Source organism: Trichomycterus rosablanca, chromosome 14 (assembly GCF_030014385.1).
Source record: "Trichomycterus rosablanca isolate fTriRos1 chromosome 14, fTriRos1.hap1, whole genome shotgun sequence".
NCBI classification, from domain to species: domain Eukaryota; kingdom Metazoa; phylum Chordata; class Actinopteri; order Siluriformes; family Trichomycteridae; genus Trichomycterus; species Trichomycterus rosablanca.
Window position 1 is genome coordinate 8,288,096 of NC_086001.1, and position 13,171 is coordinate 8,301,266.

A 13,171-nucleotide genomic window follows, 5' to 3' on the forward strand; every position below is an offset into this window, starting at 1 on the left:
TATAGATTACTGACTGTAGACCATCTGTTTCTCTGCATGCTTTGTTAGCCCTTTTTCATACTGTCTTCATGCCGTTCTAAAGTTTTTAAACACCTCACTCTCACTGCTGGACTGAGAATAGTCCACCAACCTAAAATATCCAGCCAACAGCGCCCCGTAGGCGGCATCTTGTGACCACTGATGAGCGATCGTCTCTGACTTCACATCTACAAGGTGGACCAACTAGGTAGGAGTGTAGGACAGTGAGTGGACACAGTATTTAAAAACTCCAGCAGCGCTGCTGTGTCTGATCCATTCATACCAGCACAACACACACTAACACACCACCACCATGTCAGTGTCACTGCAGTGCTGAGAATCATCCACTACTAATACCTGCTCTGTGGTGGTCCTGTGGGGGTCCTAACCATTGAAGAACAGGGTGAGAGCAGGTTAAAAAAGTATGTAAATAGATGGACTACAGTCAGTAATTGTAGAACTACAAAGTGCTTCTATATGGTAAATGGAGCTGATAAAATGGACAGTGTGTGTAGAAACAAGAAGGTGGTTTTAATGTTATGGCTGATCAGTGTATACTGTATATATATACACTACAGCACCAAATCCTGACCCCTGTTATAAACCTCCCTCCTTTTTGGTCTGTTAAAGTGGATTCAACATGCTCATCTAATTAGTTGTAATTAGCTTTGTAATAATGTAGCCAACATCCAGACAGAATATTAAATATAAGTAATGACAATGATCTATAAAAATAACCAACCTTTTTTCAGCATTAAATGAAATCGAGTCGCCCAAATTTGAGAACATGGGGGTCATTTGTTATACGACTTGTCTGTTTTTCACCTCCAGTGGTTCTAATCTAATTGGAGTGGGATAGGTTTGCAGGTACACGTCTAAATCTGGCGATTGTTAAATGATTCTGTCTCTCTGTGATTCATATGCTGTGCAGGATTAACATTACACACACACAAACACACACACACACACTGCTGTTTGGGTCTGTAACTTGTTGAACTTAACTAAAGCTTAGTAAATGCTATTATAAACAGCAGTAATACTACTACTGCTACTACTAATACTACTAATAATATAATAATTATAATAAAGGGGCAGCTGGCTGCAGGTGAGAATCATCTGATTTCTGATGCACTTGGTGATTAATAGATCTTGTGATTTGGGATGGATTTCTAGTTTCATTACTAGTTCTACTTGTACCGATCAGCCATAACATTAAAACCACCTCCTTGTTTTTTTAACTGTTCATTTTATCAGCTCCACTTACCATATAGAAGCACTTTGTAGTTCTACAATTACTGACTGTAGTCTATCTGTTTCTCTGCATGCTTTGTTAGCCCCCTTTCATGCTGTTCTTCAATAGCCAGGACTTTCCCAGGACCACTACAGAGTAGGTATTATTTGCGTGGTGGGTCATTCTCAGCACTGCAATGAAACTGGTATGGTGGTGGTGTGTTAGTGTGTGTTGTGCTGGCATGAGTGGTATGTTTTTTAAACCCCTTACTGTCACTGCTGGACTGAGAATAGTCCACCAACCAAAAATATCCAGCAAACAGCGCCCCGTGGGGGACCACTGATGGAGGTCTAGAAGATGACCAACTCAAACAGCAGCAATAGATGAGCGATCGTCTCTGACTTTACATCTACAAGGTGAACCATCTAGGTAGGAGTGTCTAATAGAGTGCACAGTGAGTGGACACACTTAGCGCTGCTGTGTCTGATCCACTCATACCAGCACAACACACACTAACACACCACCATGTCAGTGTCACTGCAGTGCTGAGAATGATCCACCACCTAAATAATACCTGCTCTGTGGTGGTCCTGTGGGGGTCCTGACCATTGAAGAACAGGGTAAAAGCAGGATAAAAAAGTATGTAGAGAAATAGATGGACTACAGTCAGTCATTGTAGAACTACAAAGTGCTTCTATATGGTAAGTGGAGCTGATAAAATGGACAGTGAGTGTAGAAACAAGGAGGTGGTTTTAATGTTATGGCTGATCAGTGTAATCTCCAGTGTAAATGTGTAATCAGCCCATTTTACTGCCAGTGGTTGTCTCTATGAATTATGTGACTGTATGCTTGATAGTTCACACGTAGTAGAGCCCAAAATAGCCACTCCCTCATATTTCAATGGCTGCTTTGTTGTAACATTGAGATGAGGAGTTTTGGCAGGAAAGAGGCTGCACGCCTTAGGAAATAGATTAATATACAGAGATACAGAAAGAGGCTTCGAGAAAGCAAGAGACAATGTCACATCTGCCAGCATGCCCACTGCTGCCCGCCTACATGCCCACCTACTCCTCCTCCTGATCCAGCAGTGACTCAAAAAACGAAAAGAATGACCCAATTATGCTTAGGGAGGTAGGGGAATGGTGAAATTAGGCGTGACTTAAATTCACTGGGGGAAATGTCTGGTTTGAGTGGAGGTCTGCTTCTTTTCATCTGCTTTTTTTCATCTGATATGATGGACTATTAAGTTAATACAGATTAAGGATTTTTTAAAGACATCACCATGCTCATCGCAGAACAGGAATAACCAAAAAATTGTGAATTTGGAAATCTCAAGGGAACTGTAGTCCAGAAAAGTGTCCACTTGGAGTATTGTGGATGAGACATCTGACTCTGAGAAAGAATGGAAGGACTTTTAAGCTTCTGAAAGAATCATGTTGGTGTTCTTCAGGGAGGAATGGGAGGTGGAGGGCTTACAGACCTTTGGCGTTCTGTTAGTGTTTTGCAGCTCTCTCAGGCTCTTGCTTTTTTTGGGAATACTTGACTTTTCTGATAAAGGTAAGATGAGAAGACAAGCATTGCGAGATCATTATGCAACCGTCTTTTTTTATTTGGATTGTTTCAAGGGTATTGGTTTAATTTTTGTGACTGGTTTGTTTATTGGGATTTTAACGTCATGTGTCATTTCAACGGGTCTCGTGCACATTCATATTTCACTTTTAATGGGCCAATGTGCAACTTATAACTGAAATTAAAAAATTTCAATGGGACATGTGCAATGGGACATGTGCAATAGCTTCTGTTCAGCTTCTGTTTTGTTTGAATGTTGATTTAGATTTGTATATTTATATATAGTGCTATCATTGTTTGCTGTTGTTTGGGTATGTATTTCAATTTTGTTGTGCAAGTGTACAAGTACAATGTGCAATGACAGTAAAGGATTCATCTTCATCTTCTTGGTTACATTCATGACAGGAATGGAAGTTACTCATTACACAGATATCACTGTCGCCTCACAGCAAAAAGGTCCTGGGTTGGATCCCCAGGTTGGGCGGTCCGGGTCCTTTCAGTGTGGAGTTTGCGTGTTCTCCCCGTGTCTGCGTGGGTTTACTCCGGGTGCTCCGGTTTCCTCCCACAGTCCAAAGACATGCAAGTGAGGTGAATTGAAGATACTAAATTGTCAATGACTGTGTTTGATATAACCTTGTGAACTGATTAATCTTGTGTAATGAGTAATCGTTTCTGTCATGAATGTAACCAAAGTGTAAAACATGACGTTAAAATCCTAATAAACAAACAACCAAACTCATTACACAAGTTTCACATCAAATGTCAAACACAGTCATGGACAATGTAGTATTTCCAATTCACCTCACTTGCATGTCTTTGGACTGTGGGAGGAAACCGGAGCTCCCGGAGGATTGTGACTGGTTAAAAGAGCGTCATTTTTGTAACAAAATACAACATATTCCCAATCATAGTTTTGTGTATTTAAGTACTTATTAAAGACATTGTTTGTTTTGTGTGTTTGCACATGGCTCTGTCCAAGCCACTGAGGTTTTTCCACACGAAAATAGTTAAACTTTGTTTTTATGGACCTTAATTTGTTTACAGGGGCACAGTCATGCTGGAACAGTAAAGGTCCTTCTCCAAACTGTTGCCACAAACTTTGAAGCATATATTTTATTTTATACAATTGTTTTTATACCATCGACAATAAGAACACACATTGTATTCTTACTGATTTCAGAGACTTTTTTGAAGTCAAATAACGTTTTTCACTACATACGCTCACCTGACCCCAAAAGCCAGTTTTCATTTGAATTTCCTTGAGATTGATGAATGTTTACTTTGGCAAAACTGATTCAGTGTTTAAAGTGTTTATTAAAGCCCGGTCAGCAAAGTCGCTTGCAGAGTGTTGTGTTGCATGGGATTTGCATAACTTACAGAATTAATTAATTGTTATGACTAAATACTTGGAGCTCCATTTCCCTTTCCATTTTTGTTCAATTCACTTATTTTTAAAAACAAAAAAGAGACAGTTTGTTAAAGATTTTTTCCCCTTTTTGTCATCTAATTCTTTCTATTATATTACATTTAAGTTACTAACCTAAAAGGTTCAGGGCTAGCATACTTGCCTTGAGAGACATGAAGCTAGGAATTGTCTCTTTTCTGACTCCAGCTCATGAACCGTCATTGAAGCTAAATTTGTTATATTCATGAGCTTATAAATTCCAAGAGTAGACTATTCATCTGTGGCTATTTGCAGATGTGGTCCGCCTTTTAAATGCATGCAGTCTCTTTGTGTATGTGCTCGTAGCTGCTCCTTTTGCATGCATTCTCATATGATCTCACTCGTTATCTAACTTTTTGTTGTGGTTGGTGACTTGCAGGTAACACTCCAAGCCAAAGCAAAAAAAGCATTAAAGAGTGTTTCCTCATGCTGCTGCCCTGCTGTGGGCCCAGTGCCCCTCCCTCAGTCAGTGAATGCAAGTGACTCACCATCGCATCACTTTCTTTTCTTTGTATAAACCTGTATCCAATCCCACCACACACGTATAAGACATATACAACTGATGAACACACACATAACAGAAGATTCATTCACCATTTGACACACCCCTTTCCTTGCAGTCAAGACCATTCCAGTCAAATTCATTTTCATCGCTAACAGGTGTATAAAATCAGTTATATAAGATATTGGGTCTGTTCTTAAACGTAGTAAGCTGCCTTGCTGCCTACCTAGGCAGCTGCTTAAGTAGAAAATGAAGAAGAAGAATGAAGAACATCTTTATTTGTCAGATATAGATAGATAGATAGATAGATAGATAGATAGATAGATAGATAGATAGATAGATAGATAGATAGATAGATAGATAGATAGATAGATAGATAGATAGATAGGTGTACAGTACAATGAACTTCTTTTTCAGCATATCCAGCTTGTTTGGAAGCTGGGGTCAAAGCACATGGGTCAGCCATTGTATGGTTACCTTTGTAAAAGCTGATATTAATTGCTTTATATGTAATGTTTTATGTATTACTATTTACATATTTTATGGGTTAATTACATACATGAGTCTACATCTTCCCTTTTAAGTAAAGTAAACTATTACTACCATGTGGGCAGCACGGTGGCTTAGTGGGTAGCACTGTTGCCTCACAACAAGAAGGTCCTGGGTTCGATCCCCAGGTGGGGCGGTCCGGGTCCGGGTCCTTTCTGTGCGGAGTTTGCATGTTCTCCCCGTGTCCACGTGGGTTTCCTCCGAGTGCTCCGGTTTCCTCCCACAGTCCAAAAACATGCCACCAGGCTAATTGGAAACACTGAACTGTCCTAGCCGCTAGATGCACAAACCAGTGCATTGTAGTGCCGGTCCCAAGCCCGGATAAAAATAGGGAGGGTTTTGTCAGGAAGGGCATCCGGCGTAAAAATTGTGCCAAATCGATACGCGGATCGTGATCCGCCGAGAGCCGACCACGCAACTGAACGGGATAAAAGGCCAAGGAAAATAATAAGAAGAAGAAGAAACTATTACTACCATGGAGCATTCTGGAGGTGCAGCAGTCTGTTCTGCAAGGCCACTGATGACCTACTTGGGCACAACTCAGATGTAATTGATCCCGTCTGGTTGTGGCACCGACATAAACGGCCAAGGAATATTTATAGCATGTTTCTCTGGGCGTCTTATGATTCTATGTAGAAGCCTGCACCTGACTGGGTAAAAAGGGTCAGATGGTGTTTGTGAGTCTGATGTTCATCTCTGCCAGCATGGATGTAGTGCATTAGGTGGCTGGATGACAATATGTAAACATGTCTAAATGATCAAGTACCACTTAAATAGACATACATCAGTTAAGCTTTAAGTGGCCAATTTTGAAGCAGTGTTTTCCAGATGTCTTAATCTCTAATTCCATGGTGATCTAGACTAAACTTGATTGTGTATAGTGTCACCTGTGCTCCAGCTACTTTGTTTGGGGCACCCCTCAAAGGTATAAAGTTTATAATTGACTGTATACTGTACATTTATAATTTACCCCTCAGATGTTGTAGGCTAAATGTGAACACCTAGCCATTTTTAATTCTTACTATAAATTATTTATGGGTACTTCTTTATGTCATTTTCTTTTTAGCAAAACTCATCTTTCAGATTGTTTATGTTTACAGAATCATGAAAGGGATAGATTAAATAATTATAAAATGGAATAGACTATCAGGCAAAATTATCTACCTGTGCAGTAAGACCATTTTACTTCTAGTTAATGATTACAAAAATAGAATACATTTAAATTATTTTCTATTATGTATCTTATCTCTTAATGATGAACGTAAGAGAATCTTGCTTATATTCAAAATATTTTTGAAGATGACTTTTTCTGTTGTAGAACTGTGGCTGTGCCACACTAGAACTGCATTAGTCTGAAACACAAGGCACAACTGCAATATGTGCATTATATTTATTGATACATTCATTGATGACCAAGCTTTGTTTCATTTATTTTTTAGTTGTTTCACAGGCTAGATATGGGCAAATATGGCCACCTACAATTATTTTCTATCTATTACTATTAGTATTATGCATCCTTGTGTGTCAGGAAAAATAAAGAGCTTTCTAAATGTACTTATGGATTTAAAATGGATTTAAAAATGAATAAAAATAAATGGCAGCCAAAAAATCAGAACACACATATTGTGTCCAGTGTTCCATTATTATAATTGAATGAAATATCTACAGTACATATGTTAAATAGTTGTATCGCAAATAATGTTAAAAAGTTCCATAAACATGTCACTGGTGACTATTTTATTCAATAATGGGTTAATGTTAATATATTGCTATTACCTCTTTGTACAGCATATAGCACAGAAATGATAGCGCAAGTCATGTTTATAAGGTGTGAATAGAGTGAGGTGTTTGTTAAGGTTCTGACAAGCTTGTATGTGTTTCACAGACAGCATCGAGGATGATTTTGAGCTTTCTACAGTGTGTCATCGGCCAGAGGGGCTGGAGAAGCTGCAGGAGCAAACCAAGTTCACCAGGAAGGAACTCAAAGTGCTTTACAGAGGCTTTAAAAATGTGAGGTTCTCCTCCATACTGAAGTTTTATTATTTACCAGGGTCACATTTACATGCTGACCCAACCTGAGCAGTCAGCTTAAGATTAACATGAAAGCTTAAATTGCATATTATAATATTAAAGGTATTTCCATTCCATTTAATTCCCATTTAAGTTCTTTAAGCAACTGTTTACAGCTAAAAGTTACTAGAGGGCCACTGCTTTAGTTAATCTAACATTGCTGGGCTTTTAACAAAAAATAAATCCAATTTTATCTTGTAAATAATTATATAAATAAATATCTGTAACACTGTTGGTAAAGTGAAATAATGTATTGAATTGTTATTATTTTTTAGTATTTTATTTATGTATTTTCTCCCAGTTTAGCATGGCCAATTAGTGTCCCTTTCTTTTCCCACCCAGCACACTAGTGACCAATTCTGTCTACTGCAGACACTGCCAGTTGTGCCTGCTAGATTGCACCCAGCCGACCGGTAGCAGAGCTGAGATTTGAACTTAGAGAGTTCAGAATCCCAGTGCTGGTGTGCTGCCGAAATATCTGCTTGTACTGAATTATTTAAAAATCACATTAATTTAACACAAATCACTGTTCTGTGTTGTAGGAATGTCCCAGTGGTGTTGTGAATGAAGAAACCTTTAAAGTAATTTACTCCCAGTTCTTCCCACAAGGAGGTGAGTCAGCACAATTCACTCTCATATGTTATTTGCAGACTTTTCCTCTCAATATTTTCTCTTTGTCTTTATTCTGGAGTACTGAGCGATCCTGTATAGATCTTTGACACAATAATAATGTGTAGGGTCAGACATTATATTAATATTATTTATATGTACATCATTTAGCAGGCACATTTATTCAAAGCAGCTTCCAATTCTGATTGTATACAGTTGAAGCAAATGAGGGTTAAGGGCCTTGCTAATAGTGGCAACACTGAAATGGGGGTAATATTGTATTTACAGCACTGTATAATGTAAATAATGAATATAATGGTTTTGAATTACCTGCATTTATGCAATAATTAATCAATAACAAAAGTCTGATATTTGTTGTGTGTATTATTGTATAAAATATCTAATATAACTGGCTGAATGTTCTGTATCTATACTATGAAAAGACATAAATGTATTTTTCTCCCCTCAGATTCAAGTGTGTATGCACATTTCTTATTTGAAGCATTTGACACTAACAAAAATGGATCAGTAAGTTTTGAGGTAAGTGCAGTTCATTTGTGCGCTCCTATTTCACCAAAGCCTGATACTGGCGGAATCCCAGTTGAATTGTTGTGTTGCTTTTTTCAGGACTTTGTCATTGGTCTGTCCATCATCCTCAGGGGGACAATAAATGATCGTCTCAACTGGGCGTTCAACCTTTACGATCTCAATAAAGATGGGTGCATTACCAAAGAGGTGAATCAAATGTAAAAAAGATGTATTTGTGGGTATTTCATATAAATGAATTTTAAGAAGATTGTCACACAATTGAATCATATCATTGAAGCAATTATAACTTCTCGTTGGTTCTTTGCTTTTAATGCTTTTTTGACTTATTGTGAAATTATGTGCATGAAATTTTGTTTATTTGGAATTCATAATGGTATTTATAGTGAGAGTCATAAAAGATTCCGCACTTTTTAAACTCTATTTATTAGGAATTTCAAAAACAAATTACACAAGTTTATTACTTCCGGCGATTTTTCCCAGCATCGTACCAATTTTTTAATGCCATCAGCAAAAAATTTTTTTGGTTGAGCACATAGCCACTGATGCACCGCTGCTTTCACATCATCATCACATGATAATCTTCTTTCCCTTAAAGCTTCTTTGAGCGTCCAAAAAGGTGGAAATCAGATGGCGCTAAATCCGGACTATAAGCCCTCTCTCAGACACGACCAATCACTGTTTACAACCAAAATATAAAAGTGTGGAAACTTTTTGATCCCTCATATGTATAAAGGTATATAATATGGGGCTGCTGACTGCAAATGGTACTGGAGCATTACACGTTAAAGAAAACATAAATGAAGTGATGTACCAGGACATACGTATTTAACGAGAATGTCTCATTGTTTAAGAAAGTAAATTTGGATGATTCAGCTAAACAATTTTTCTATAATGATTTATAGAACATGAACCACAATGCTCTTAAATTGTATTTTTTAGAGGTCTCGAAACTGTAATTGTATTGACTTTGCACTAATTGTACTAATGTTACTAAAGTAACTAAAGTTATTATTTTGTGTCAGAATGACTTCCCACATCAATCAGGTGTTTTGTTTAAACTAATAAATAAAATTTGTATTCATATTTGTGTGTGTGTGTGTGTGTGTGTGTGTGTGTGTGTGTGTGTGTTTTGATCTGACTATTAGGAGATGTTAGACATCATGAAGTCAATCTATGACATGATGGGTAAATACACATACCCCTGTATTCAAGAGGATGCTCCCAGAGAACATGTTGAGAGCTTCTTTCAGGTGTGCCATCTTTATATATAAATATGCCATTTTGTGTATATGTTTTAATTAAAATACGTTTTTAATTAAATGTTTACCTTTAATTGTCTAATCTGAAAAATCTGTATTTTTGTGTATATCTGTGGTATCTAATTGGTATTTAATCTAATATTCATATTTTATTTATTTTTTTATAAGCAATATCAATATACTCAAAGGTAATTGTTGAATTTTAAACATATTTTCTAATGTCTGTGTTTTCCAGAAAATGGACCGTAACAATGACGGTGTGGTCACCATTGATGAGTTTATTGAATCATGCCAAAAGGTACATTGTTGCAGCCATAGCATGACATTCTCAGTATACACACAGTGGCCAGTTTAAGGCAAACAATTAAAATGAAATCAGTTTAAATGTTCAGTTTATTATTAAATGTTAAAAAGAAAGATGATATAACACAGGTGTAAACATGATCCGGTCACCGTGTTTGTTTGTAATGTGTTGCATGCATCACACACACTTTAAAGCAGCAGATGTACTATAAAATTTTGATATTGAATTTTTCTACTTATCAGTTTAACCAATTTAATGCTATCAACCATCAGGACGGTTGGTTTGTAGATATTGCTCATGTGTTGATCTGTTTCTTTACCTATTTTTGTCCTTACCAGGATGAAAATATCATGCAGTCCATGCAACTTTTTGACAACGTCATTTAGGTACATGTTCTAAAAGAGAGGAGACCAAGGACCAGAGAGAAATTACAAAAACTTTAGAACTGGTCAGCCAGAGGCTTCCTCCTTTTTCCTTTCTATACAGCCAGAGGACATTATGTTTGTTTCTTTTTCCCAGAGACATACTAAAAGATGATGCATCAAACTGGCTTTTAGATCTACTCTTGTTTATCTTACATTACATGCTGGAACTGAGCTGGACTAGAGACAACCACAACATCAGTCTGACATTATACAGAAATTTGGAGGAACGTTCGCTACCATGAAGGTATATGGTACCATGAATGGATAAACGTTATGAACAACTGGACATTTCCCCAATATCAGACTGATTTTTATTACCGCATGATGTCACAAATAACCAACACAATATAATCTATTACCTGAGCTAGTCCAAAGCCTGTCTGTTGTCGGTCTGCCATCCATGTGTGCCTCGTTCGGATTGTGTGCTACTGTTTTGTGCCATTACTAAGAAAACCCCAGGTTAAAGCCAAGGTCCATAGAAAGTGGTTGATGCCAGTAGAAATATGTGAACACCCCTTGTAAACATTTAGAATTGCTACCTGGTGTATAGAATCAGTTATATGCTTCCAACTGTGTGGGAATTCCAACAAGCTTATGGTCAGGTGTTTATATACTTTTGTGCAATCTGGGTTTATAGGGATTTAATGGCTTGAATTTCACAGCCCTTGTCCATTCTTTTGTGTTAGTGAAATCATGTGCTACCCAATGTTTTCACCGTGAATCAATTATAACTCTTAGATCTTGTCCACATTATTACTGATGCATTTAAAATGCTGTTTTCAAGTAAAAAAATCCGCACTAAAATATAGGAAGACTCTAGTTTTAAGTTGTTTCCATCTGCCAGCCAATATGCTGACAAGGCTACCAGTAAGCAAGACCACAGTACCATGGTAGTTTTTAAACAATTTAGGCAAAATGCACGGTAAATCGTAGTAAATGTATACATTTTAATGACACAGATTTATCATTAATCAATACTGCATTTTTAAATACAATTATTTGCTGAGCATTGAGACGGTGGAACGTAGGGGTCAGTTCAGTATTGTGGTGCACGTACACTGACTGATCAGCCATAACAATAAAACCACCTCCTTGTTTCTACACTCACTGTCCATTTTATCAGCTCCATTTACCATATAGAAGCACTTTGTAGTTCTACAATTACTGATTATAGTCCATCTGTTTCTCTACATACTTTTTTAGCCTGCTTTCACCCTGTTCTTCAATGGTCAGGACCCCCACAGTACCACCACAGAGCAGGTATTATTTAGGTGGTGGATGATTCTCAGCACTGCTGGATTTTTTAAATACCGTGTCCATACCTGCTCTGTGGTGGTCCTGGGAGAGTCCTGATTATTAAAGAACAGCATGAAAGGGGGCTAACAAAGCATGCAGAGAAACAGATGGACTACAGTCAGTAATTGTAGAACTACAAAGTGCTTCTATATGGTAAGTGGAGCTGATAAAATGGACAATGTGTGGTGGAACACATTAAACAAGGAGGTGGTTTTAATGTTATGGCTGATCGGTGTACACTTTAGTTGCATTGTTGATACATACTCTACACAATCAGATCTAAGGATTGTGTTATGTAAAGTTGCTATCACAATGAATCATTCTGACACTGGATTTTTAGTTTTTAACTAAAAAACTTTTTCCAATAAACTGTGTCCAGATTTAGTATATAAAGCAATAACTATCGATTAAAACCGGCCAGTACTGGCCCACCATTGCATATGGATGTTTGTTTAATGGTTGCTTAAGTGTGTTGCCTACCTTAGCAGTAAAAGCTCAAATTATCATGTTTTGCTTGAGAATTTATGCAAATAAGAGTTTTAAAGGCCACCAGATTAATTTTAGTATCTTAAAATGTTTGTATGACGCAAAAATAGAGTTTGTGCCCTTATTAGATGAGCATTTTTCTACCTAAAGGTCAAATGGGAAATAAAATGCAACAATGTTACTCTACACAACCTACATATTGACTTACACTGACTGTAGAACAAGAGGTTGAATCTCACACATGTTAAAAATATAGAGGTGAGTAATAAAATGTGATGAATGTCAACTTAAGTTGAATTAAAGCAATTAATGTCAGTAACGTTATTCATATACAGTTTAAATTGCAATGTTGATGTAAATCAATACTGATGCAGTTGCAGTAATATTTTTAGAGAAAAATCTATTAAAATTAAGTCCCTTTAATGAAGCCATCGCTACACAGACATCTTGCAGTTTAAGTATCCCTGTGAATTCTGCACGACCAAGCCAGACTAGAAGAGGAGAAAAGAAAGTCCTTCATTTGTTCCAGTTATAATTTAAGCCACGATTGTGGCAAAAACAAAAATCTTATTTGTATTTCAAGATAAACAGGTTAATCTGATGTAGACCGAGGTTTTAATTACGGCAAAGTATCAATAGAATTATTAGATTTTCTTCTAGCACACCAGCGCCGAGATTCTGAACTCCTCGGTTCGAACCTCGGCGTTGGCACCGGTCGGCTGGGCGCCATCTAGCGGGCATAATTGGCAGTGCCTGCAGCAGACACGTTTCTGCTAGGGTGGGATGAACGGACTATGTGGGTGGGGTCTTCAAACACTGTGTAAGGACACTGATTAGCAGATAGAGAAAGGCCTGTGCAG

The 13,171-nt window shown here is 37.5% G+C and overlaps 1 protein-coding gene across 4 annotated transcripts in view; it reads left to right on the plus strand.

The window, feature by feature from the left end:
* The window catches only part of LOC134325913 (Kv channel-interacting protein 2-like), a 161,039-nt gene extending 150,056 nt beyond the window's left edge, over positions 1–10,983 (plus strand). For 2 of the 4 annotated variants that reach the window (XM_063008112.1, XM_063008111.1), the window contains exons 2-8: positions 7,199–7,323; positions 7,926–7,995; positions 8,462–8,532; positions 8,620–8,727; positions 9,687–9,791; positions 10,036–10,098; positions 10,443–10,983. In XM_063008112.1, coding sequence (XP_062864182.1) covers positions 7,199–7,323; positions 7,926–7,995; positions 8,462–8,532; positions 8,620–8,727; positions 9,687–9,791; positions 10,036–10,098; positions 10,443–10,490 — 590 coding nt within the window. In that variant the 3' untranslated portion in view covers positions 10,491–10,983. Of the gene's footprint in view, positions 1–2,682; positions 2,807–4,641; positions 4,742–7,198; positions 7,324–7,925; positions 7,996–8,461; positions 8,533–8,619; positions 8,728–9,686; positions 9,792–10,035; positions 10,099–10,442 lie in introns of those variants that run through there. The other 2 variants (XM_063008109.1, XM_063008110.1) reach the window with 2 other exon arrangements.
* Positions 10,984–13,171: the final 2,188 nt, after the last annotated feature.